The sequence below is a fragment of the Lactuca sativa genome, chromosome 8 (genome assembly GCF_002870075.4).
Source record: "Lactuca sativa cultivar Salinas chromosome 8, Lsat_Salinas_v11, whole genome shotgun sequence".
NCBI lineage: Eukaryota > Viridiplantae > Streptophyta > Magnoliopsida > Asterales > Asteraceae > Lactuca > Lactuca sativa.
The window spans coordinates 207,859,945-207,886,654 of record NC_056630.2 but is presented as its reverse complement, the minus strand read 5'-3'; the positions used below and the strand labels follow the sequence as shown (position 1 = coordinate 207,886,654).

At 34.0% G+C, this 26,710-nt stretch overlaps 1 protein-coding gene and 1 pseudogene across 5 annotated transcripts; both read right to left on the bottom strand.

The window, feature by feature from the left end:
• Window positions 1-2,557: 2,557 nt before the first annotated feature.
• Window positions 2,558-7,256, bottom strand: LOC111915605 (uncharacterized; annotated as a pseudogene).
• An 11,787-nt stretch (window positions 7,257-19,043) lies between these two features.
• On the bottom strand, window positions 19,044-21,561 carry LOC111915610 (uncharacterized). Of its 5 annotated transcripts, none has more exons than XR_002858213.3 (4): window positions 21,196-21,561; window positions 20,768-21,104; window positions 20,203-20,329; window positions 19,044-19,318 (listed from the first exon to the last, which is right to left on the bottom strand). XR_002858213.3 is itself a non-coding variant. In XM_023911253.3 (3 exons), exons 1-2 carry the CDS (start codon window positions 21,512-21,514, stop codon window positions 20,806-20,808), a joined length of 618 nt encoding a protein of 205 aa, XP_023767021.2. In that variant the 5' UTR covers window positions 21,515-21,561; the 3' UTR covers window positions 20,048-20,329; window positions 20,768-20,805. The 5 variants fall into 5 exon arrangements, 2 of the variants coding, with proteins under 2 accessions (XP_023767021.2, XP_023767020.2); XR_002858211.3 differs by having other exon boundaries at window positions 20,865-21,104; XR_002858212.3 differs by having other exon boundaries at window positions 19,044-19,313; window positions 20,865-21,104.
• Window positions 21,562-26,710: the final 5,149 nt, after the last annotated feature.

Sequence of the window (26,710 nt, the reverse complement as noted above, 5' to 3'; positions counted from 1 at the left end):
AGATTCAGTCCACGTTTAACAAACTGGTTTGGAATTTGGTTGATCATGAACCTAGTCGTAAGACAGTAGGTTACAAATGGATCTTCAAGAAGAAGACCGAAATGGATGGGAAATTACACATGTTCAAAGCATGATTGGTGGCAATGGGCTTTACTCAAACCTTTGGGGTTGACTATGATGAGACCTTTTCACCAGTGGCTAAGATCAAGTCTATTAGGATAATGTTTGCCATAGTTGCCTTTCATGATTATGAAATATGGCAAATAGATGTCACAATTGCTTTCTTTAATAGGAAGTTAGATGAGAATGTTTACACGAGTCACCCAGAGGGTTTTGTACATCCAAAGTTTCCTAATAGAGTGTGTAAGCTTGAGAAATCCATTTATGGATTGAAACAAGTATCTCGTAACTGGAATCTTTGTTTCCATGAGAAAGTGAAAGATTTTGGTTTCTCTTGGAGAAAGGATGCGTCTTACGTGCGTGTCAAAGATAGTGGGGGTATTGTAACTTTCCTAGTGTTGTATGTTGATGGCATACTCATTATGGGAAATTACATTCCGACTTTGTAACAAGCGAAATATTAGCTTAGAAAGTGTTTCTCCATGAAGGATTTAGGGAAGTTGCCTATATTCTTGTAATAAGGATTCTGAGGGATAGGAAGAATAGACTTATTGGTCTTAGTTAAAGTACTTACTTAGGTAAAATACTTTAGCGTTTTAGTATGAAAGTACCAAGAAAAGGGAACTGCTATTCATAGTAATGCCAAGTTGAGTTAGACTTAAAGCACTAGTATAGATGAAGAGATGGCTGATATGATTCGAGCCCCATATGCTTTGGCTGTAGGTTCAATCATGTATGCTATGACATGTAATCGCCTTGATCTATCTTTTTTTTAGAGCATGGTTAGCTGTTTTCAGTGAAATCCTAGTAAAGTTCATTAGACTACAGTAAAGAATATACTTAAGTATCTGTGAAGGATAAAGATATAATTTTAGTCCTTGGAGGTAGTGATACATTAAGAGTAACTGGATATAGTTATTCCAACTTTTAGGCGGATCGAGACAACTTTTGTTCTCATTCGGGATGGGTGTTTGTGTTAAATGGTGGAGCGGTGACTTGGAAGAGTTCCAAGTAGGATACGATGGCTGATTCAACTTGTGAATTAGTGTACATCGCAGCGAGTGAGGCATCAAAAGAGGTGGCTTGGTTGAAGAACTTTGTCAGAGATCTCGGAGTAGTCCTGACCATTCAAGATCCATTGGAACTTTACTATGATAATAAAGGCACGGTTGCTTTGAAAAAAAAAACTAAGGATCATGGTAGATCAAATCATATCAACATAAAGTACCATTAAGTCAGACACTGGGTTGAAGAATGTCATCTTATAGTGAATAGAGTATCCTCAGAAGATAATCTTGCAAATCCTCCCCTGAAGGTTGTATGTAAGGTTAAGCATAACCAACATGCTAGGAGCATAGCTTAAGAGATGATATTAGTTTTAGTAGCTAGTTGATACTTTGGAAATTTGTATCAAAATAAATTTAATTGATTTTCATTATTTAATAATAGTGATTATTTATGAGTATGGTTACTGCCTTTTTCCAATTATTTATTCTTGTGTTTCATTTTGCTTGTTTTACTTCCTGAATAATTTGATTAGTCAAAAGTCCATAGTCGTTCATACTTTTTGAAGTAAGTAGTGAATCAAGACTATCATGAATAGACTGTAGATTGTCTGTAGATATTAGATATTGAAATGGTTGCTACAATATTCATGAGTACTTAGAAAAATGGAGATTTTGAGTGTTCGATAAACCCACGCTCATATAATTACTTCATGGATTATATCATGGGTAATTTTTTGACCATAACATCCTACACTCTTAAAAAAAAGATATATGAGTTCCAATTTACAAGTCGGTTGTGCATTGGTGATATGTAAACACATTAGTAACTTGATATTATAAAACACTACTAGAAAAAAGACCTTTTACGACGCTCATTGCGCGTCGTAAAATGCTCAGACGGCGCGCAAATGCGCGTCAAGGAAGGCCCTGTCATAAAGAGAGACGACACGCATTTATGACACGCATTTACGACGCGTGGTTATGACACGCAATGCGTATCAAGGAAGGCCCTGTCATAAATGAAGACGACACGCATTTGCATGTCGTAACCTTACGACATGCGTGTTTATGACACCCAATGCGTATCAAGGAAGCCCCTGTCAAGAAAGACCATGTCATAAATGAAGATGACACTTATTTTTGCGTATCATAATTTTAAATATTCTAAAAAAAATATATTTATATATTTATTAATTTTTAAATTAAATTTTCATTTAATTTATCATAATAGAAATAAAATATCATATACAAAAAATGCAATCCATTGCATAAAATTTAATGTCATACAATTCTATTTTTTACAATATCTAAATTTGCATCTAATCTACTATATACATCAAATTCCAACTAAGTAAAGTTTCATCTTGTCTTTCATAATACTTTAAGACTAATGCTCCAAGTAGCTAATTATATGGATAAGCAATTGTACATTAGCCCATCTCACTCAAGAATGACTTAGCCAAATTCAACTCCAAGTCTTTACTACATCTTGATGATAATGCTGCAAGACTTGAATCAAGTGGCTTCATATTTCTTTCTTCCACCAACTTTACCTGATGCACAAAATACACAGAAACAAAAAAAAAACATTATAGAGGAAGGGGTAATTTGGGAAAATGTGAGCGGTATCCTCTGCAAAACAAAACAAAAAATATCCTTTGCAAGATTTGCTCTTTAGTAACCTCTATAAAACAAATATATATATATATATATATATATATATATATATATATAAATGAAATTTTTTATAATATTATATTATAATTATGCCTAGAGTATTGCATACCTGAAGAACCATTTGTTAGCTCTACAACACTTTTTAAATTTGAACCAAGCTTTCATCACTAACATCAGCACCTTTTGTAGCCCCTAGGACTACGCATAAAAGTTAAAAAAAACTAAATATTCCAAAAATACCCCTAGGACTCTTTTTGTCCTAGAATCTGAATTAAACCACAAGTGATGCTTCGATTTCATTGTTTCTTGCAACTTCAACACGAAGCGTTCTGATGTTGTATGTGTAAAGTTTCACACTTTAGAGGAGATTCTTGGTGAAGGAAAGAAGGTTAAGCTTGAACAGAAGGTAATTACATATCATATGCTTTTGTGTTTTAAGGGTTAAACGAATCATTTCAAGATTTGAAAATTATTAAAAAAACGTTATAATTGTAGAAAAAAAAATTGATAACATTCTAAAATCTTGGGAGGTAAAATATATCCAATTAAAATAATGAAAATGTGATTTTTTTTTTGTTTTCAATGTTGTAGTAGTAGGAAGAGATGAAAGTTTGATATAATAAACAAATCACTAAGAGTAGGTTGCTATTTCTTAAAAAGTAATTCAACTTTGGCTTATTATAGCTTACCTTCTCTATTGGTGGCAACTACAATGAGTTCTTTCACGGCTATATCAGAAACAAGATAAAACTACAAAAAAAAAATATAGGTTAACTCAGCAGATGATAAGCCAATATTTGGTAATTTACAATCTTTCTTTCATCATACAATCTTTATTCTTTAGGTATAATGTATTTATTAATCCAACAATATCGACATTATGCATAACTTGAATTCAAATGTAAATTGGACAGGATATAATGTCTTTCTTAAGCAAATAGTTCGATATGCTACCCCACTATCATTGACTATTAAAGAAATTAGGGCGAAATCTAATAATAGAATGTTTATGCAAATTAAGGCCTCATTTGGAAGCCAGCAACAGTAATACAAGTTAGAAAAGAGGGAACAGGTGGTGTTTTTAAGTTATAATTTTGAATAGAAAAGGCAAAACTTCTATCTTGAGGGGACAAGACCAAGCATGGCAGTGGTGTCAAGGACCTGATCATTGTGAGAGAAGGTGTTGTTGGGGATGTACTTAATGCATAAACTTATATCTTTTTCCTTCTCTGCATAAACTTCTATCTCACAGTCAGTGTACTCTTAAACATCAGGTTTAAAAAGTCAAGTTTGTGAATCTCTTTTGCAGCACATCAAATGTGCTTTTTCCTTGAAAATATGTTGCTACTTGAGATACTATAGAATGGAAAAGTGATTTGGACATGAGAGAGAGAGAGAGACAAGATATGAATAAAATAGTTACTTACACAGAAATGTTGACCACCATGGTTGTATGATGGATTGATCTTCAGAGTTTGAATGATCAACTTGAAGAGCCTTCAAAATATATGATTCAACAGCGGCCCACCAGTTGCTGACGTAAGCTTTGTACTGCTCTAAGAAGAGGGAGAATTAATTAATTCAATGAAAGAATGAGATTTTAAAGGCTTATGATTATGTAAAGTTTTTAGAGAAATTACCTCTAGTAGAAGACATAGGATTTGAACTTCTATCAACATGGAAAACTGCAGAATGGATGAAAGTCAAAGGCAACTAAATTAGCATTTTGCAAGAAACTTACCCCTCCATATGGATGCAATGATAGTGCAGATCCCAAGATAAACTTCAGTATGTTGTCCTTTGTTGGCCTATCAAATCTGGATAAGTTTTAAAAAGATACAGATTAGAGAACATACAACGCTTTCATTATATATATGAAAAGTGCTTAGAAAATCATTAGTGAAAATACCTTACTCCAACACTCTGCTTTTTTGAGACTTAAGTGTAGCAGTATTGAGGTGCAATGCCAGGTAATGTATACTATATATTAGTTTTGTTGAATTAATGTTAGTTAATAATAATATGGTGAAAGAGAAATATGTTATTTTGTTATTATATAAATGTATAGGGTGCAACCCCTACGATTTCTGTAGATAATATAGTAGGGTGCCAGCTGTACTTGAGTCGAGAGTCTCTAGAAACTTCTATAACAACTACTAAAGCAACTGAAGTCAATGTCATGGTGCCTTCCTCAGATCCTGATGCTGATCTGGTATGCTTGCTGCCAATTTATTTTTCTTAAAAAACTTTCTAGGGGTAGTTACGTCATTTGCACACACAAGAGATTGAAAACAAGTCCTGGTCAAAGTTTATGTCTTAGTCCAATGAAAACCAAATACAATAAAAGTTGCTCTATTTTTCCATGTCATGGGTGATGCCCTGTAAAATATCAAATAAATCTTGAAAATAATTAACAAGGAATGCTAGACTGTAAATAAGTAGGCAAAATTATTCAGAAAGATTTTTATCAAAAGTAAAAAAAATAGAAATAATGACCATTTTACCCTTACACACCCAACAAATAATATTCATCAACTATCACAATTGAAAAAACAAAAAGATCAATGTTGGCTTTTTAGACAACATTTATATAAAAGCTCTTTTGTATAGATGCTACCAGATACCAAATGAATTGATTAAAACAAATATTTCAAATTTTTTCGCCTAAAATGTATCAATTTCAAATAACACAACTATTTTTTTTACCTATTCAAAGCCAACTATAAGATTGGCCCATATATGCCCATTGTAATGAGTAGATTGGATCTAGAACCCACAACTTTACTAGAAAATCTCTGCTTTGAGTTAGTTCCATTGTGCATTGCTCTAGAAGGGTGGTTCCCTTTGGCGAAGCCAGCTTCCTTGAATAGTGGTATTTTATTAGCAAGAAGGACCCCATTTTGTTGCTTGTTCACCATTCAGTTCTATCTGAAAATAAAAATCATAGTAATTTAGACCATGAGAAATCATATTCATTGCAAGCAGAGACACATACATAACAGATACATGTATATGAATGTTTACACAACAAGATTTCCAATATTTGCAAGCCCTAGTAGATAAATAAAACAGCAAAAAAATGCCATTTCTCCTTCTATTAACACTTGATCTAGAACAGGCAAACATGTGAAAACTATCAACCTAACTTCAACTGGACAATTTGTTAAAGCTTCTTTCTTTCAAGTTTCATCAACTAATGTAACCCTGATCATCGATGCGAAAAAGAACTTAAACCATGTTGCCAACAAGTTATTCTCGTAGTAAAGATTCACAAGCAACTAAATATGAATTCATAATAAGGTAATCATACATAATATCCACAGTTAAATCACTAAAATGAAGTGTACAGAGAATCAAACTTACTTCTTGTTTCTCCTCCCACGTTTAGGTCCCTATCCTTCAAGCTTTGCAACAGGGCAACCCATATATGAAGTTCATATGTGGTGGCACTTGTCAAATAAAAGAAAAAGAAAGAACTGAATGCATTCATCTTAATCGGTCAATTCAATCAAGAATTAGTGCCCTAAATCATCGGGTCTATAAGTGTAAGAAAATTAGTGCGATTATGATGGGAACCAGAGTCCAAATTCACCCGTGGCTGATGAGTCTGAAGGGTTTGGGTTCTCAGAGAAGGACTCGGTAGGCTGAGCCAAGTCCTTGTAAGGGCTATTTGAGGTCCAATGGTCTCCTTTCTTCCCACATGTCCTGCATACCATCAATACATCTCCTCCTGGGTCTCCAGCTGCATTTGAGTCTTCAACTTTTGTACCTAAAATACAAAACTTCGCATTCACAATCTGCATATCTAACAAGCACCAATGAAATTGAGATAGATTCCTAAGTTTTTAAATCAGTAGTGATTGACTATTGTCATGATGATTGATATGTGCATAGTGAATCGCAACTGAAACTGTTGATCTAGACAATAAACCTGATCTAAAGAACTAGGGCTAGATGTAAATAAAGCAATAAACTTCTTAAACTACATATGTCTTAACAATTTCACATAAATAATTATAAAGGATTGTTACAATTATATGAAATTTCAGATCTAGGGATAACGTACTTGGAGCCCTTGGTCGCTCAAAGATGATTTCCTCGGTAGAAACCATGGTGAGTCTGGCACCGACGTCCTCTTGAACGGCATCACCGAACTTAGGCCAAAAACGCCTCTCCATGGCGCGCTTGCTCAGCCGAGCATTAGCGAGTTTTCGGACGCGTGTGGTGGTGGTAATCTTAACCCAATTACCGTCGTCGTTGAATTTGTACTTTCAACCCGTGTTCGTCGGGTCCAATAACCTCTTTCGGAGGCAACAAATATTCATAGTCACCGCCATCATCTTCTTCCTCCAATTCGCCCCATCTGGGTTTTTGAGCCATGTCTGCGAAGCTGCTAGAATTGTTGCTGAGGGAAAATTAGGGTAGGAGATTCAAAGTGGTAATGTGAATAAGATGAAGATGTAATGAAGTCGGTTGTTGTGATTCTCTTGGCTTCAAAATTGATAGATTTTTTTCGATTCTTTCAAGTTTGAATCAGAAAATGAGAAAGAGTTAGGGAAATCAAGAGTGCATTGCTCGTCCTTGTTAGGTTGAATGGTCGTGATTGCGAAGATGAAAGATAGATAGAAGATAGAAAAAACAAGGCGGGTTTTCAAAATTTTGGGGATTTCGTTTCCTCCTTGTCTACTAAAAGCGCGTTTCATTAAAATTATAAAGCGACAGGTACAGACGACACGCGTTTAAGATAAAGCGCCCTCCATGTTTTTAATTTTTTTTCTTGAGACACTAAATTAAGGGCACCCAATAAAGCGTGACGTAAATCCTCAAATTTTTTGGAGAGACGACGCTATTTTAAGGGCACATCCTTTTGCGTATCGTAAAAAGCGCGTCATTAAAGGTCTGTTTTCTAGTAGTGAAATGTAGTGTCATGCATGATTAGGTGAGTAATATATACAAGCATATGAGTCAAAATTTATTTGTTCGTTTTAACCTAACAGAAAAGCGATATCTTTGGGCCCCTCGGTCATTTGGCGTTGACACTATAGTGTTGGGCCTAGCTAGGACTAAATTGATGTGTTCAATTAGTAAGTATTATGGGTCATCATAAATTGGGGAATCGGGGAACGAAATTTTGGACAAGAGATTGACTATAATCCATGTCTCGTGTCCATAGGATATCATGTAGAACGATGGAATATTTGATCATCTCTCTTAGGACCGATATCCTAGTCTGAATTTAGCATTTATGGGTTAATAATTAAGGATTAAAATTAACTAACTTGAATTCTCTTTTCTCCAATTATGGATGTCAAGTCAAGACAATAATGGTATTCCTTATTCTTTTTGAAATGGTTTTCTCTTTTTTTTGTCAATGATCTTCCACTTTCTAATCATGGTGAAAATGTTTTTTCTTCTTCAGGAAATGGTGGAACTGGACGTTATGCTTCTCCAACTCTTCCACATCCTCCTACTCCTCCAGTAACTCTCCCCATGTCACGCTTTCCTCGAGTTGAAATATATGAAACTACTCAAACCCTATTGGCTTATAAACATGAAGATGAAAATTCTATGTGCGCGTATGTTCTGGAAATTAAATTGTACATTGACAAGTTGGATAGAATGGGTGTCATTTTACCACGGGAGCAAGCCATTGATTTGGTCAATATTTCACTCCCAAGCTCATATGGTCAGTTCATTGCGAATTTTCATATGAGGAATATCTACATGACACTAATTAATCTAAATCAAATGTTGATTATTGGTAAAGTAGAAATGCTTAAGAGCACAAGAAAAGCAAAAGCGGTTGAAGGGTCGAATTCCAAAGTTTCCATGGACATTGGAAATGGTGGTCCAAAATAGATTTCTCTTCCCAATGGAAAAGGATAAGAGAAGGTCAAACTGTTTGCTCGTATGCTAAACATAAACGGTTCTAAGATAGTTCCATGTGTTAACCCTAAAGAGTCCATACATTTCTACTGTCAATTGAAGGGACATTGATTGGAAAGCTGCCCAAAGTACCTAAAAGATCTCAGAGATAGTGAAGCCAAGTTGTGTGACTCTACTTCAGGTACGTCCATTACCTAACTACATTATCTTAACAAATTCCTATTCATGAAATCTTAATACATGATGTGATGATCACTTTTTGATGTTATTGTAGGATCTAACAAAAAGAAAGAAGCTTAAGAAGAGTGAGCTAAATCTGATCGTGAGAGATGGACTTTGGTCGCATGGGTTGATGATCAAAATTTAGAGCTACTTCTTCGGAGTTAGTATAATTTAAAGATTGCTTAGGATATGTAAAGAAACATAGTTTTCAATTTTATGCATTGTAAGGACAAGTTCCAATTTTCCATTTTTTATCAATAAAAATGAAATTCGGGTTTATTGAGTTGCCTTTCTTTATATTTCCTTGAAATGGCATCAATGAAAGAGTTGGTTATATTTCTATTATTAGTAATATTAATTGTGGATTTGATTCTTATTATATCGCTTGTGCTAGTGCCATAATTAAATAAGTAGAAATAAATTTTCATCACTCAAGTTTCAATTAGATAGAAATTTGGAGTCATGCAATTTGAATTGCGTGATGTGTGAGAATCTTGATCGTTGGAGGATTATGACTAATTCATTGATCACATGTTTATGTGAGTCAAGTGAAGGACTAATGCATCTAGCACATGTTAATATGGAGTATTCAGATCCACCACAAAGGATGAAAAATCTATTCATCATGATTTACTAATATTTTAGTAAATATGATCGTGTTCATAAGATTAACCATAATTCTGATACTTTGGAAAGATTCAAAGAGTAGTAGAATGAATAAGAAGAATCAATTTGGTAGAATGATAAGAGTTTCTCCAATCAGAAAGGAAATGAGAGTACTTTAGCATCATGTTTTACGATCATCTTAATGATTTTGGAACTATATCACAATTGATCCTCAAAAAACATCTTATTGCAATTGTTTGACTAAGAAGGGGAATCGAATATTGTTAAATGGTTAAACTGAGAGATGAGTCACAATTTGTTTCTAATGAAGTTTTGGATCCATGCTCTAGTTACTACATATCATATTTTGAAAACTTATTTCATACTAAGTAGGTTTATAACACCTCATGAATGGAGTAATAATTTTTTTATAATCTAGCACATTTGGAATGCGAAGTTGTGATGTTTTGGTTAACACAAAGAATAAACTGAGACCAATTCTATGAAGTGTTTTGTTGTTGGGAATCCACACTTATTTTTTAATATTTGTTTTAGCTCATCAAGGAATATTCCTTGACAGAGAAACTTATATGTCAAGAAGTCAGTGGGAGTCTTATTGATCTTGAGAGTTTTAAAAGTCAGTTGACAATAAACCTTTCAGTTATGGATAGCACATAGCCTGAGGTTGACAACCTATCGTGTTAACTTGACATATTCTTGCTTTTGTACAACTTCCAGTTGATTTGCCAATGCTAATGAGGTCTATGCTTCTAATTTGACTGCAAAAGGAAAAGCACGTTGGTCAATGAAAGTGCATTGATCAATATGGGTGAGCTGCTTAACAACATAGAAGCACTGGTAGATCCTTGTGCTACTAGAGGGCAAGAAATTTAGAATAACAAATTTCAGTCCATGAAGGAAAGATAAATGTATATTTTCTTCTGTCCCTAACATTATCTTAAGATTGTAGGTTGGAAATGATAGATTCATATGGATGGGAACTATACACCATAAAATCTAGGTGTGAAAAGTTTTCTCTCTAATTTTCGAGATTAAATATGAGAACACACTTTCACTAGTAGATTTTAAAGATATGATAAAGATTAGATAAAGATCAACATGGTTAGCGATTATGTTAATTTCTTTCTCAAATTAATAATAGGATTACGAAATCCCTCTTCGTATTTTGAATTGTGAGAAATGTCAAGGAATTGTTTGTGCTTTCAAGACATATATCTATAAGTTTTGAAAGGGTTTAAACACACATGTATGCTATCCAGTGAAGGTGTATAAGCTTAAGAATTCTAGTTGGAGACTTATCGAAGCATCACATATCAGAAATCTACACTTTAGTAAGAAAGTCAAAAGTATTGATATCTACAAGTCATATTACTAGTAAACTATAAAAGGCGTAGTTTAGAAAGTTACTAATACTATTACTAGAGTAATGATTCATACAATGAGTCAGTTCATACATGAGTCTATACTTGCAAGATAGAGAGAGAACACACAATACATGTAGTACACACAATACATTACTATACATGCTGGATAGAGAGAGAACACACAATATAGCTAGTACATGCAGAACATTACAATACATACAAGCTAGACAGAGGGAGAACATACAATACAGCTAGCACATTCATTACATATGCAGTTTTGCAGTTATGAGAGCCACGTTACGGGGCATGGAACTACCTGCCATAGTCGTTCATATATCCATAATCTCCTTAATTGGGGAGCGTATGAGTTTGCATATATATATATATATATATATATATATATATATATATATATATATATATATATATATATATATATATATACTAGATTGACTATCCTACACCTCGCTGCTAGCTACAATAAGACTTAATTGTCTATGGGTGCCAAATGTCATTTTTCTCCGACATTATACATTGTCGCGTTCTATAGTCGGTAGCAGGATACAGGCCGCTCATCATTATACTTTAAATTATGATTAGTTTAAGGTAGTTAGTACAGTGGTAGTTACTTATTGCAATACTACAGTACCATATTATTTTCTCCATTACATTCACTCTGTGAACATTCACACGATGCACGGTAATGTAAAAACTATATTTTTGATAAATGATAGTCGGATTTGGGAAAATACACACACTTACAAGAGACACACACACACAGATACTAAATGACTTGGTAGAAGGCTACTTTTAGTAGGAAACATAAGGTTTCTAGGAGGTAGGAGGTTCAAAACTTTTACATACTTACACTTCACATACTTACAAATACTTTCTTACAAATTTAGACACTAAAATAATTATGATCTCACCAGCTTTAAAGCTGATACTCTCTTTCAAAATAACTTGTATCCTCAGGTCAACAGTAGATAGGTACCGATGCAAGGTTTAGAGAAGATGGAGCTCGTTCAGGACTCATCTTTCATTTTGAATTATACTTTAGTGTCTATTAATCATGTCATAACACACTTGTATTAAGATTATATTATTAATGCAATGGATGATGTTGTTGCATGTTTACTACTATTCATTGTTGTGATACTGTACATGACGTCCTCCGCACCAGAACGTTTCCGCCGTTCCTGGTTTTGGGGTGTGACATAAAACTTTGATAATATTAAGCATTCGACACATATTTGATGATTGTTCTTATTGTTTGATTCAATTTACAGTTACTGAATCTATCGATCATTAATTTATTGTTTCAACAGTTGGTATCAGATCAAGGGATTGTGTAAATCATACTCAAATCTTTTGTTGAGTATTATTATGGTTTTGAGTTTTTGGTGGATCTGTTCTTATCATCTTCATTGCTTTCATCGATTGTGGACGTTAGATCTGGGTCCTTGTGTTGCTCTAAACTCGATTATTGTTTTACACATATGATTCTATACATGTTTTTGTGAATCAACATCATACAACACGAAGATCCTCATACTGTTTTCTTCAATTTGTCCAGCAGCCTCGGATCTACTACCAGAATCCCAATCCTTTTTCTGTAGGATTATGAGGTATAGGCCTTGCACACTATGGACTATGTTCTAGGTCTTGAAGAACATGGCTCAACCATATGGGAGGCCATGACACAACATAATTTCTCTCACATAGCTACAAGGAAGATTGTCAGGACTCAAGCCGGATACAACTCCATACTGGTGGATCATAAAGATACACCTCAAGATGAAAAAGAGAAGCTGCTAAGTAACATAAAGGCTTTGAAAATAATAAGGTTTTCTCTTCCACCATATACTTTTTGTGTGGTAAATGCATGTGATACGACAAAGGAAATCTAGGATAGGTTAAAGGAGCTCTATTTAAGCGATATCGATTTGGAACAGTCGGTTCAAACACTGCTTCTATCAGAGTTTGGTGTTTTTGTTCAAAAGCCTGAAGAAAAACTTGATCAAACATTCAATTATTTTTATCATCTTTTGAGTAGGATGTTAAAACACAAAATCAAGCATGAAAAAATAGATCAACAAGTCACATTTGTGAACGATTTAAGATTGGAATGGAATGCAGTCGTATCAACAGTAAAAGCTCATGAACAATTCAAATGTTACACTTTGGCGAAACTTGTGGGAGTTCTAAGATCCCACGAAGATGAAGTGACGAAGCATGTGAAGATTGTGTGTAGCATGGGATCATTGGCTCTGGTTGCGAAGGGCAAAAAGGTAGCTGAAGAAGATTCGGAATCCGACCTTTCAGATTGTGATATTACAAAAAAGGAATACACTCTGTTGGTAACTAATCCGATGAAGTTTTCTAAAAAGAACTTTGGACGTTTTAAGAATAGGAAGAGACTTGGAAAATACAGTTCAGACAAGCAAAAGGATGAGAGCTTTAATAACTCTCAAAGGGATGCATAAAAACAAGAGAATATTTTGTTGGGAGATTCTGGATATGATTGCAACTACTACAATGGCAATAATCATTTTGCCAAAGAGTGTATGCTGAGAAGGAAGAGTGAAAAGAAAGAAGAAGACAAAGATGAAGCTTACTATCTTCAAAAGATAGAAAAGCTAAGGAAGAAAAAGAATGCTGATAATGTGAATCCTGCTTTGATTGTGCAGGAAGGAGATGATGAGTTTGGACGTGTTGAAGTCTGTTGAATAGCTTCAAAGGATGAGGAAGTTCGGAAGCCCACACATGGTGGATGTTTTAAGGTTAAGTCTGGAGCCCTGGAGTACGAAGGAAAATATTTAATTGTTCAAAGCGGAGTCTCAGAACAGAGGGGATACGCAACTGATGGTGGGTCGGCCTTTGAAAACTGTTTTGCTGCGAGACGTGTTTCTGAACAGATGAGTGAGTGCGAGGAGGTCATCAGTCAGGTACACTCTATACTTCAATCTCTTAATATGATAGTTTCACAATACGAATGTGAAGTAGATGATTTAAGTTACACGTTCTCTAATTTGAGTGATAGTTTAAAGAGAACTCGTCTAAGAAAATCTAACCTAAGTGATCAAATTAGCAGGATAACAAATAAAAGTGAAGACAGAAGGTTATGGACAGAGAAGTTGGAATTAGAGCTTATTAGGGCGAATGATGATGTCAATTATCTTAAGAGACACAATTTAGCACTTTTGAAACAATCAAATATTATCTGTTAAATTGCAAAGCGTTTATATTTCAATATCACTCAACTACATCTTGATTGTGAAATTGGTAAAAATATACACCAAATAATTTTACCCTTTCTGGAATTGAAAAAGGATGAAACCTATGCAGAATGCTATAAATGTGAATCTATTGTTTCCTCTGATGACGTTTCTGATTCATACAAAATTGGACTTGAAAAAATTCAAGCTTACTTTCAGTCCAAAGAACACAAGAATATGTTAAAAAATGTTGGATGATAAGGATAACGAACAAATTAAATATAATACTATGTAAAAATCTGACTCAATGATTACCAAACTTGAGTTCAAAAAATACTTTTAATGCTGAAAATGTTTTTGAATTCAATGAAAGTGACATGAGTGAAATTTCTGTAGAGGATGAGATAGATTGTTTTGCATTTGTACAAAGTGAGGCTGAACCAGAGAAAAAGTTGATTTCTGAGAACTCAATTAAATATATTCGTGTTGTTGAAAATAAAAGTTCAAAAGTCTTAAAAGCAAAAGCCAAAGTATTTCCAAAAGTACAAACAATCCCTAATGAAGTTTTAGTAAAAACCAGACTGAACAAAAACGACACGTCAGAACTAACATCCATTGTTAATAATGATAACGCTGATGGTTGTGACGAATTTTTTGGTCTGGACCAATAGACAATTTGGACAAAACAAAAGGTCTTTCCAAAATGACCTCTTAGAAAACGAAAGGAAAATATGTTTCGGAACCTCTGAATCATGTTGACTTTCGTTACAATCAAGTAGGATCGAGTGGCACAAAGGATATTCCGAGTGAAATCTCTTCTGAACAAAACGAAACACCACCTAGAAAAGAGAGACCTAAACCTAACATTCACAAATCTGCATCTGAATTAATTGAAAAGAAAAGATAGTTGATTGTTAAATATCAGAAAAACTTAAAAGAAAGAAAACGTTTGTGGAAATCTAAAAATTCAAATTTTTTTAACCTAGAAAGATCTGTAAATCAAAATGCGAAATCCTCTCCAAATCTGAAACCTAAATCATTTTCAAAGCTACAACCTTCAACTCCATAAGTTTCAAAATCAAAAGGTTTCTCAAACCATCATTTTTAAAACAAATGAAACCTTTGGAAAAGATAAAACCCAACTATTCTCCAAAAACAAATGTTTCAAAATCTATCAGCACATCAAAGGTTGTTAAGAGAAAAAATAAAGTGGTTTTGATACAAGAGAATTCTCTCGAGGAATTCGAAGCAAAATTGACAAAGGAGAAAACGGATTTTGAAAAGAAGATGGCTAAAAAACACAGGGATTTTATTCAAAGAAAAACAATTCCCATTGAGGTTAATCTTTTTGATAATAATATGAAAAATTTTAAAATATTCAGAGGACATAATAGTGTTTTGCTCAAAAGAACCTTCTGGGTTGATACGAATATAACTTTTCCAGTTTTTAAGAAAACCTCACAAGGAGCCAAGAAAGTCTGGGTTCCTAAATCTCTCTGAATTTTGTAGATAATCAGTGATGAACAATACGACTCTAAATTGTACATCGACAGTGATTGTTTGTGTGACATGATAAGAAGGAAGGAATTTCGATCGCTGTAGGACGGTGGCAAAGTAAACTTTGGAAACAATGCCACATGAGAAATTAAAGTATATGACATGATTACGAATGGCGAATTATCCATTCGGAAGGTTGTCTATGAGGAAGGACTACAACATAATCTGATAAGTGTTTCTCAATTGGTTGTAGGTACAGGGCAGAAAGTAATATTAGATGATGAGGGATCAGAAATCATTGAAAAGAAAACAAAGTCAGTGCTTCTGAAATCCAAAAGGAAGGGGGAGATGTTTCATTTGAACATAAAGTCGATCACTGGAAATCCTTCCATTTTCCTACATACGAAAGCATTTTCAGATGACAGTTGGCCATGGCAACGAAGGCTCTGGCATCTGAATTTCAATGTCATTAACAGACTTGAACTTGGTGGTCTTGTACGAGGTCTCCCTCTTCTAAAGTTTGAGAAGGAACATCTGTGTACAACGTGCGAAATAGGAAAGCAGAGTAGGAAGAGTCACTCCACAATCATCAATAAAAAAAATAATCGAGCCACTTGAGATTTTATACATTGATCTTTGTGGCTCATCTGCCATCGAAAGCATTGGTGGTAATAAGTATATTACAGTTATTGTTGATTACTTTTCTAGCATCATGTGGGTTTACTTTCTTAAACATAAATTAAATGCTACTTCAATGCTGAAGGATTTTATCAAGCAAATCGAGGTTCAAATTCCAAAAGCCCATTCATAATGTTCGTAGTGATAATGGTTCTGAATTCTACAAACAAATGTTTGAAGAATTCTTGACTAAAAAAGGAGTTGGTCACAACTTCTCAGCTCCTTACACTCCTCGACAGAATGATGTTGTTGAAAAACGAAACTGGTCTCTTTGTGAAGCTGCAAGGACCATGCTATCTTTTGTGAATGTAAATCCTCAGAATTTCTGTGTATCAATCAGATCCATTTGATGGTGCGGAATCCCAATCAAAGGGATGATGTCATATCAAATAGAAGAGAAGGAAAAGAAGAAGATGATGAATTTTGTATGTATTGATATGAATGAAGATCCGTATACAAGATTCACACACACACTAAAGCTCCTCTATTCTCTTCTGTTCATCAATCTACTCCTCACCCCTTACACCTATATTTATACATAAGAAACATGGGCTTAGTGAACATGGGCCGGGAATGGGTTTACGACCGTAAACACCCACTGACCATTAACCTGACCTTAAACTCATAAAATATTACAAAAAAATACATTTGCCTAGAGAAGTAAAGTATAAACCATATTTTGACCCAAAAATCTCCCCCTTGGTTTATAGCTTTCTTTTCTTCATTGACCCAACAAGCTCCCCCTAAAAAGTAGCTAGCTTTTCTTGTCAATCTTCATCGAGAGCTTGGCTTCAGTATTAATCTTCAAATTCTACACAACATCAAGACGAACATATGAATCTTCAATGAATGACTTCATCTTGAGCAGTTGGGTTTTTCTTTAAAAATTTGACTTTGAACACACATTGGGTGAGTAGGCTTGATGTACTGATTCTGGAAAGATAGCATTTTTTCAGAGATCTATCCAAAAATGCAAGAATCCTTCAAAAATTAAATCAAATAAGCTCCAGATCTGGAAAAAAAATGACTGATACAATCCCAGCTCTGATACCAATTGTAAGTCCCTCTTTTGCTTGTATATCAATCAGATTCGTTTGATGGTGCGGAATCCCAATCAAACGGATGATGTCAGATCAAATAGAAGAGAAGGAGAAGGAGAAGATGATGCATCTTGTATGTATTGATATGAATGAAGATCTAGATACAAGATTCGCACACACACTAACATACACTAAAGCTCCTCTATTCTCTTCTGTTCACCAATCTATTCCTTACCCCTTACACCTATCTTTATACATAAGAAACATGGGCTTTGTGTGAATGGTTTTACGGCCGTTAACACCCACTGACCGTAAACCTAACCTTAAACTCATAAAATATTACAGAAAAATACATTTGCCTAGAAAATTAAAGTATAAACCATATTTTGACCCAAAAGTGAACCTTCCACTTTACTTCTTGGTTGATGCTTTTGGAACTGCCTGTTTCACTCAAAATAGATCTCTAATCAATAAAAGATTCTTAATCACTCCTTATGAGATTCTGAATAAACGAAAACCAAACATTAAGTTCTTTCATGTCTTTGGTTTTAGGTGTTTCATGTTTAATTCCAAAGAGCAACGGAGCATGTTTGATGTGAAACAGACGATGAAATCTTCTTAGGGTACTCTCTTACTTCGAAGGCATATATGGTTCTGAGCAAAAAGTCCATAAAGATAGAAGAAACCAGTTATGTCACCTTTGACAACAATTATCTAAAGAAGTATCAGAAAGCTGATTGTCAATCCGAGGAAATTTTTTCTTCGACAAATCTGATGATGATTACTCTTTCAAATGTTTACGAGGAATTCATGAACTTGTTTGATGCACCCGAAAAGGCTATTTCTTCTTAATCCAAAGCAGCAAATAATACGGAAGATGAATTGAAGAAAATCATTGATGATACTGCCAAATATCTTGGAAAAGGGCCACCAATTCGGAAGAATTCGGAAATTCCTCCAGGACCATAATCTTTTAATGTACTAGTCCAGGGGGGCGATTTCGCTTCAACCTCCACATTTGATACACCTATTGAGCGGGAGAATTCAAATTCCGAAGTCAGTGTTGACACTACAAGAAAAAACCTAAATAACTATGGAAAAATTCCGTAGTTAAAACATGATATTCCGTAGGTAAACATGATTAGAGACAGAATTTGCTACGGAACCATTCTATAGCAAAATTCTTCGTTAGTAAAGGTTTGTTACGGAATCCGTAGGACCTTCGCAACGGAATTTGCAACAAACTTATTCCGTAGCAAAATAGCTATGAACTATACCTGTAGCAATGTCGTAGCAAATTAACTATAATTTTTTCCATAACAAGTCTGTAGCAAATTAACTACGACTCAATCCGTAGTTCATCCGTTGCAAGTTAGCTACAAACTAACCCCGTAGTTGATTTCCATAGTAAATCTACTACCGATTATAGCGTAGCAAATATTCCGTAGTGAATTTCCGTCAACATAATTCCGCATCAAATTTTTCATAGTAACTTTACTACGGTTTATTTCCGTAGCAAATTTACTACAATACACTTCTGTTGCAAATATTTCTTAGTAAAATTTATCACGGACTACTTTCGTTGCAGAAAAAATATGACATAATAGATTCCATAGAAATCCAGCTACACAATACTACATAAAAACACCTGTAGTAACTCCATAAAAATATCAATAGCCAAAAATGGTGACACGATTAGTTCAAATACATTCAAAAATGACTTAATTTTTATATCCACAGCAAACTTATAGCAAAATCAGCATTATGTAAATGCAATAACAATTTATCAAAAATATTGTAGAAATCCTATGTGAAATGCTAATAAAAATTTCTAAGTTACCAAAATATTGTTTGTTGGTACAAAAGATCACCGAAAAATACAGGTTGCCACAAAAGAAGACCATTCTTTGCGAATTTCATTAATATCAGCATCTGTGTATCCATCTTTGCCACCCCCAACGTAAGAAAAAAAATGTACTACACTATAAAGAGGGAAGAGCATGCAAAATCATGGGATATATACAAAAAAAATTGTAAGCAATTTGACATCATATACTACCCATCAATTTGAAAAGTAAACATAGAATGGTCCTTTTAATTCGTTTTCTATTATTGCATTGTATTTTTAAATAAATGAAAGTACATTGTTGTTTCTTGCATGCATGTAACCTACTTTATCAATTATATAATTTGTCAAAACATGCGACCTTACATGTTATACTTTGTTTAGTTCTTGAAATTAGAGGAACGTAATAAAATGAAATTTTCGAAAGTTTAACCTACATGTTCCTTTTGAAAGTAACAAAAATGACATAATAGCATCCTACTTTGTCAAAACATGGAAACTTACATGATATGCTTTGGTAATTTCTTGAAATTAGAGGAATGTAATAAATTGAAAAATTTTAAAGATTAAACTACACGTTCCTTTGCTCAAGTGACAACTACATATGTTAAAATAGCATCCTACTTTGTTAATTAATTGAAATTAGGGGAATGTAAAAAATTGACAAATTTCAAAGATTAAACTACACGTTCCTTTGCTCAACTGACAAATACATATGTCAAATAACATCCTACTTTGTTAATTAATTGAAATTAGAGGAATATAAAGAATTGACAAATTTTAGTGGTAACACTCCTAGTACTATAGTTTTTTCTTTGATTTTTTTTTCAAAAATAATTAAATTGTATTTTTTTTAAACCCAATATAATTTAATATACAATCCATAACAAACATCTATTAATGATGTTTACAATCAACCAAAAATTATCTTTTTTTATTGCCATCAACTATGTTTTCTTTTTATGTCTTTCATATGCTACTTTTTATGAAACCATAAGACATTAAGACAATAAGACATACTCTCTCAAAGAAGCATTGCCAACAGTCTGAGAAAATGTGATACACTTCACATGAACTTTTCATGCTCTGTTGATGAAGAAGCAGCTACAATCACCCTCAAGAGAGCAAGGGTAGATAAAACAGCAACCTGGAAAGAAAAAGAAAAGTGAGTTTTAATCTTTGAAGAAAGAAAGGCCAAGCAAAAAAGTCCATCAAGTTGTAGGACAATCCAAACTTACTCCTCCACCAAATGAATGTCCACAGAGAATGATTAATATAAGGATATAACTACTAACTTGTCAAATACAAAGCAAATAAAAATAAATTGTATGTTCATTCATTGCAAATCACAGATTATGATAGTAAAAGATTGACTTCATAGTTTTAACAATATCATAAAAAAATATATATTCTTTTACAAGTTCAATAAAAAGAAGATATAGTTATGAAAGGTTAGAATTTATACAACATGTGTGTGCATATCAATGTTACGCGAGGTCCTATATATTAGTTATGAAAGAAAAATGGAAAGTGCAGCATTCACACAGACAATCATAGCAACAGGCCATTGTTGTGGTCAGGTTACCTTCAAGAGCTTCGTTCTTTGGTCTCTGATCCACCATTCTACCCTTGGAGTGAAAATGATGAATAGATTTGACGGACCAATAACATTAGTTTCTCACCTTCTTTCTCTTCTCGCCAGCATGATAATGAGTCTCCGGTGGCGAGCCCCCTAATGTGCACTAGGGGCGGTGTTCCAAGTTGCTTGGCGTAGGTATTTTTCCAGCCCTTTTTGCTTAGTCTGATGCTTCCGATTTTGGAGCTCTCAGCAGCCATTTGTCCACCTGGATTCATAGGTGTTGGGTCATCAACCACCCATGCATACACACCAAATTTCATCAGTGCCACCACTGTGTTCCTCTCTGCAAAAAACACACTTTCTTATATCACAAACATTCAATAAAATGATGTTCGTTTTGATCATTGACTTAAAAATGGATCAAAAGTCAAAACCTGCCATAAACTGAAGCCCAATTGAGGGCGGTCCGGCCACGTGAATCTCTAAAATTAGGGCTGACACCGACGGTGACCGGACTGGAGGGCGGATGGAGGATGTGGAAGGTGTGCACGTCGATCGAAGATACTTGAGGCGGAGGTCTAGATGTATACGATGTTGCTGGTTGTGAGCGGTCGTATTTAGAGGCTTGATGGTGGAAGGAATCAATCGGTCGTAGTGAGAGGCTTGATGGTTGAAGAAATCGATCGATTGAGATTGAGAAAGAAGGAAGCAGGTAAGTAGAGTCGATCGATTGTGATTATGAAGGACCGCCATTTTAGGTTTAGTGGTGTTAGGCTTTTTTTTTTAATCGTGCAAGATAGGGAAACCGTTTTTAAGGATGGTAATCAAGAGTCCCTCTTCTAAAATAGTTATAAAAAATAGTTTAAACTATATTTATATTTAAAATAATATAAAAAAAATTAATAATGTTATATTATATTATACTTTATATTAATCATATTTATCAAATAACTTATAAAAAAAATCTTTTTAAAATTATATAAAAATAATATCATTATCACAAAAATAAATATGATACTTCTTGTAATAGCATATGATTATCACTTTGTGGTGAAAGTTTAAATATACCTGAAACAATTATCACATGGTTTTGGCGGTTCTTTCTTACTTTAAATCGATCAAACAAACGGGATGTGACCAGCCCCTACCAAACTATTTCTAAGATTTTGGCGGTTCTTTCTTACCTTAAATGCAACATGGTTGCTACTAAAGTCTGGACTCACAATTTAAGAACGGATTCAATCTTAAATATTAAAGGTGGGAATCGGTTTCGGTTTATGGGTGTTTTAGTTTCCTTGAATCGGTTTCCTTGGTGTGAGTCGTGAATTCGTGAGGATTATGAGTCGTAAATACTGAATACTGAAAACCATTAAACGGTCTAAGCTCTAAAATGTATTTAACTTTATATTGGTTATTTAATATTTTATTTAATGTATAAAATATAAAAATAATTTTTCATTAAGTAATTAGTAATTGCAATTCAAAATTTTGGTTTTAAGGGTTTAAACTTTACTTGAGAGACCTCCAAACACTTAAAATTGCATACTGGAAACTTCTATTGTATACTACTTATGGTTTTTATATTATAGTATAATAGTTTCGATCTATGAACTTGTAGCAAATTCTATAGCGAGATAGCTACAGATCTTGACTCCGTAACAAATGATGTAGCAAGCTAGCTACAGACTTAGATGTTGTAGCAAATTTTGTAGCAAAATAGCTACAGATTCTGATTCTGTAACAATTTCTGTAGCGAAGTAACTACAAAATTTAAGTTGTAGTAACAGTTGTAGCAAAATACCTACGCCTTATAATTCTGTAGCAAATTTCGTAGCATGATAACTACGGACTCCGATTGTGTAGCAAAATTCTGTAGTTATTCAAATATTAGCTATAGAATGCAATTTTGTAGCTAATTCCATAGCAAATATACCTACGTCTAACTAGTTTGTAGTATATTCCATAGTAGAATAGCTACGGTTTTTAATTCTATAGTAACATTCCGTAGTTATTCAAATATTACCTACGGAATGTAATTCTGTAGCAACTTCCATAGCAAAATAGCTACGACAAGCCATTCTATAGCATAATCCGTAGCAGAATAACTACGGATTTTACTTTCGTAGCAAATTTCTGTAGTTATTTCGACTTTTTCTTGTAGTGTGACATTCCAATCCAAGGGGAGAATTAGATTCTGAATGTAGTGTCCCATGCAAACTTCCAGGGGGGAGAAGGAGAATCAAAATAATGAATCTGACGCTCAATCGGAATTTGAAGAAGTGAATGCAGAATTGGATCCATCCTATGATCCGAACTATCCTCCATAGGCCAAGCGGACCAATGATCATCCTAAGTCTCAAGTTATCGGAGCAACATCTTCAGGAGTTCTCACAAGAGCTCAAGAAAAAACGAATCAAAATTTATTATTTTCAAAAATTGAATTTTGCATGTTTAATTTGTTCATCTCCAAAATTGAGCCTAAAATTGTAAAGCTTGCTCTCGATCATTTAGATTGGCTACAAGTTATGTAGGAAGAGCTTGATGAGTTTGAGTGCAACAAAGTATGGAGACCGATTCCAACTCCCAAGGATGCATCTGTGGTAGGATTAAAATGGGCATTTCGTAATAAGCTTGCAAAAGAAGGCAATGTGATTTGGAACAAGGAACGATTAGTTATCAAGGGATACTACCAGAAGGATGGGATAGACTATGAGGAGACATTCGCACCGGTTGCAAGGCTAGAATCTATTTGCATTTTTCTTGCCTATGCAAATCATAAAAATTTCGAAGTCTATCAAATGTATGTGAAATATGAATTTCTAAATGGTGAACTAGAGGAAACAATCTATATGGAACAACCCCCGTGTTTCATTGATGAAAAATATCGAAATCATTGATATATTTTGGATAAAGTTGTGTATGGTCTAAAGAAGGCACCCCATGCATGGTATGAAACCCTAACTCGTTTCATGAAACAATCCAAATTTAAACAAGGCTCGGTCGACCCAACCTTCTTTCGCAAGAAAGATGGTGACTATATAATGATCATTGAAATTTATGTTGATGATATCATTTTTGGATCCACTAATCCTACATTAGCAGCTAAATTCCAAAAAATGATGGAAACTAAATTTGACAAAAGTTCAATGGGTGCAATTAACTTTTTCCTTTGTTTAGATATTAGACAGATTATAGAGTGTGTATTTATCAACCAGGAGGCTTACACGAAGATATTACTTGCGAAATTCAGAATGGTGGGAGATTCTAGGGTCAAGGCTCCAATGGCGTTCGAAACAAATCTTACACCATCCTTGGACAACCCAGCAGCTAATATGACTCTTTATCGACAAATGATTACATCTTTAATGTATCTAACATCTAATCGTCCAAAAGATAATGTTTTATATTTGCTATTGTGCCAGGTTTCAGGCTAATCGTCGTGAACCACATATGACTGCTGTAAAGAATGTTCTTCGATACGTAAAAATAACCACCTCTCTCAGAATCTGGTACCCATCTAACTCTGTATTGTTTGTTCAAACGTATTCTGATGTTGAACTTGGTGGATGCGGTCTTCATTATAAAAGTATGACCGAAGGATGTCAGTTTCTGGATGGCAAACTACTCAGTTTGCAATCTAAGAAGCAAACATGTGTCTCCTTGTCTACCGCTAAAGCTGAGTATACCGCAGCTACATCATGCACTTCTTAAGTTATATAGATACAATGTCAACTTACAGATTACATGATAAATATGAAAAGGACCCCTTTATACTGTGATTCAAAAAGTGCAATTCGAATTTGCATAATCCAGTGCAACACTCTAAGACAAAACACATTCCACTGAGATATCATTTCATCAAGGATCACGTAGAGGATGGAAATGTTGAAGTACACTTTATCATATCCTCAGATCATTTGGCTGAAATCTTCACTACGGCCTTACCAGAAAAAACGTTCAATCGTATTTTACACGATCTCGGAATAATAGAAGCTGACTTAGTTCCGAAATCACATTCATAATCCGATTGAATCGGAATGAGTAAATTAATGAAATCGTCCCTATGGTTTGGTCAAATTTGCACCTTTGGTACCTAACTTTATTTATGCACTAGGCTCGTCCCTGTGGTCTGATTTCGTTGCGTTTTTCGTCCCTATGGTTTATCAAAATTGAATATTTGGTCCCTAACCTTTTGTATGTAAGGGACGAAAAACGCAACAAAATCAAAACACACGGACGATCCGAGTGCAAAAAAAAAAGTTAGGAATCAAACGTGTAATTTTGACCAAACCATAGGGACTATTTCAGTAATTTACTCAATCGGAATTTACCGTTCACGTTCCAAGCATTCAGAATGCTTCGGAACACCTTTGTATACATCGTATATTAACTGTCTTCCGACTGACTCCAAATATTCGGAATGATTCAGAAGTCTCTGTTCATTTAAGATTCTAAATTTATTTTTCATAATATTTTTATTTTATTTTATTTTCTGTTTTTCTTTTCTTTTTAGCAAAAAACAAAAATTACAAAGATATTTCTTTGCCTTTCTATTTTTCTTTTACTTTTAGAAAACCAAAAAAAAAAATCCATATATATATATATATATATATATATATATATATATATATATATATATATATATATATATATATATATATATATATATATTTATATATTCTCGTCATTTTTTCTATTTTTATTTCATCAAAAAAAACTTGAAAATACCCAAAAGTATCAGATAATTAAGAATCTTGCAGGACCATATTCATCATGATCTCAATTCAGAACGATATGGCAGGTATATAATTCTGAATCTTTGTACTGGTTAAGTGTCTCTAGAAGCATGTGACGCATGTTCACCCAAGCCTTTAAGAATATATGTTAAAGCCTTAGTGAAACTTTCATTTCGATTGTTTCTTCCTAATCAGGCTGTTTATTCACATAAGTCGTTGAGCTACCTTACACTTCTCACATTGAGTTAAAGGTTGACTGCTTTGCCATTCGTTATTGCAGAGTTACGTATTTCTCTTCGGAACTACCTTCAATTTGTCTCCATTAATTTCACATTCATAAATGTAACCCTCGAGACTCTCAACAATTACCACTGACGTTTATGGTTACACAACATCTGTGTTTATGATCTTAAAATCGTTATCACCACAATTTGAGTGAAACCCAATATCCAAAACCAATTTCTGAATTGACGGTGAACAATTAAAATATTATAGATTTTCACCATGGAATTAACGATAATAACCTTATGGTTGGTACCTTATAAGGCATAAAATCTCATTTTTTATTTTTGTGTGGTCTTTATGAAAAGCTCTCGACCTAAGAGTTTTCTTCCTAAAAGATCAAGTTTTTATTTTTGCTAAGATTTTTAGAATTATCTTGTCACTTACAAAAGATCCAAAACTTACTTGTTTTATGGATACACTGGTCAGACAAGTACTTCTTCTTGACTTTCGGACTTATGTTAAGTTTCAAAATTTGTTTGAAGCTATAGCCACCCTCACAGTCTACCTAAAAGATGTCTTTCACTATTTCACAACAAATAGATGAACGTAATTCAACGGGAAACCACACAAGCATTTCCGAATCTCCCTTTATTCCGAAGGAAGAGATCGTTGTCGAGGATCCATCTGAATTCCATATCACTTTTAGTTGACATCACTAAATCCTATAAATTAACTTTGCTTTATTCTTTTTCTTTGGCACACTCTTGCATAAAAGTCTTTATGATTTTTCAAAGTCTTGTTCTAATTCAAGTGGTTACTGTTATTCCGAGAGCAGGTTTTTGTGATTTATTATTAATTCTAAAAGCGTAAAAATGAGATGATGGTTTTCATGGGGGATAAGGATTAAAATTATGGTGCGTCCTTTTTCATCGCCTGACATCATGCATGCCAAATTTAACGTCTCCTGACAATACCGTTGTCACGTAAT

Excerpts from the sequence above, each read along its gene's own strand:
- LOC111915610 (XM_023911252.3), bottom strand. The coding sequence starts at position 21,514 with ATGGCGGTCCTTCATAATCACAATCGATCGACTCTACTTACCTGCTTC. Across the intron at positions 21,105-21,195 it reads TGGGCTTCAGTTTATGGCAG|AGAGGAACACAGTGGTGGCA; the intron begins GTTTTGACTTTT and ends TGTTTTTTGCAG. Across the intron at positions 20,330-20,864 it reads CTGGCGAGAAGAGAAAGAAG|GTTGCTGTTTTATCTACCCT; the intron begins GTGAGAAACTAA and ends TTTTCTTTCCAG.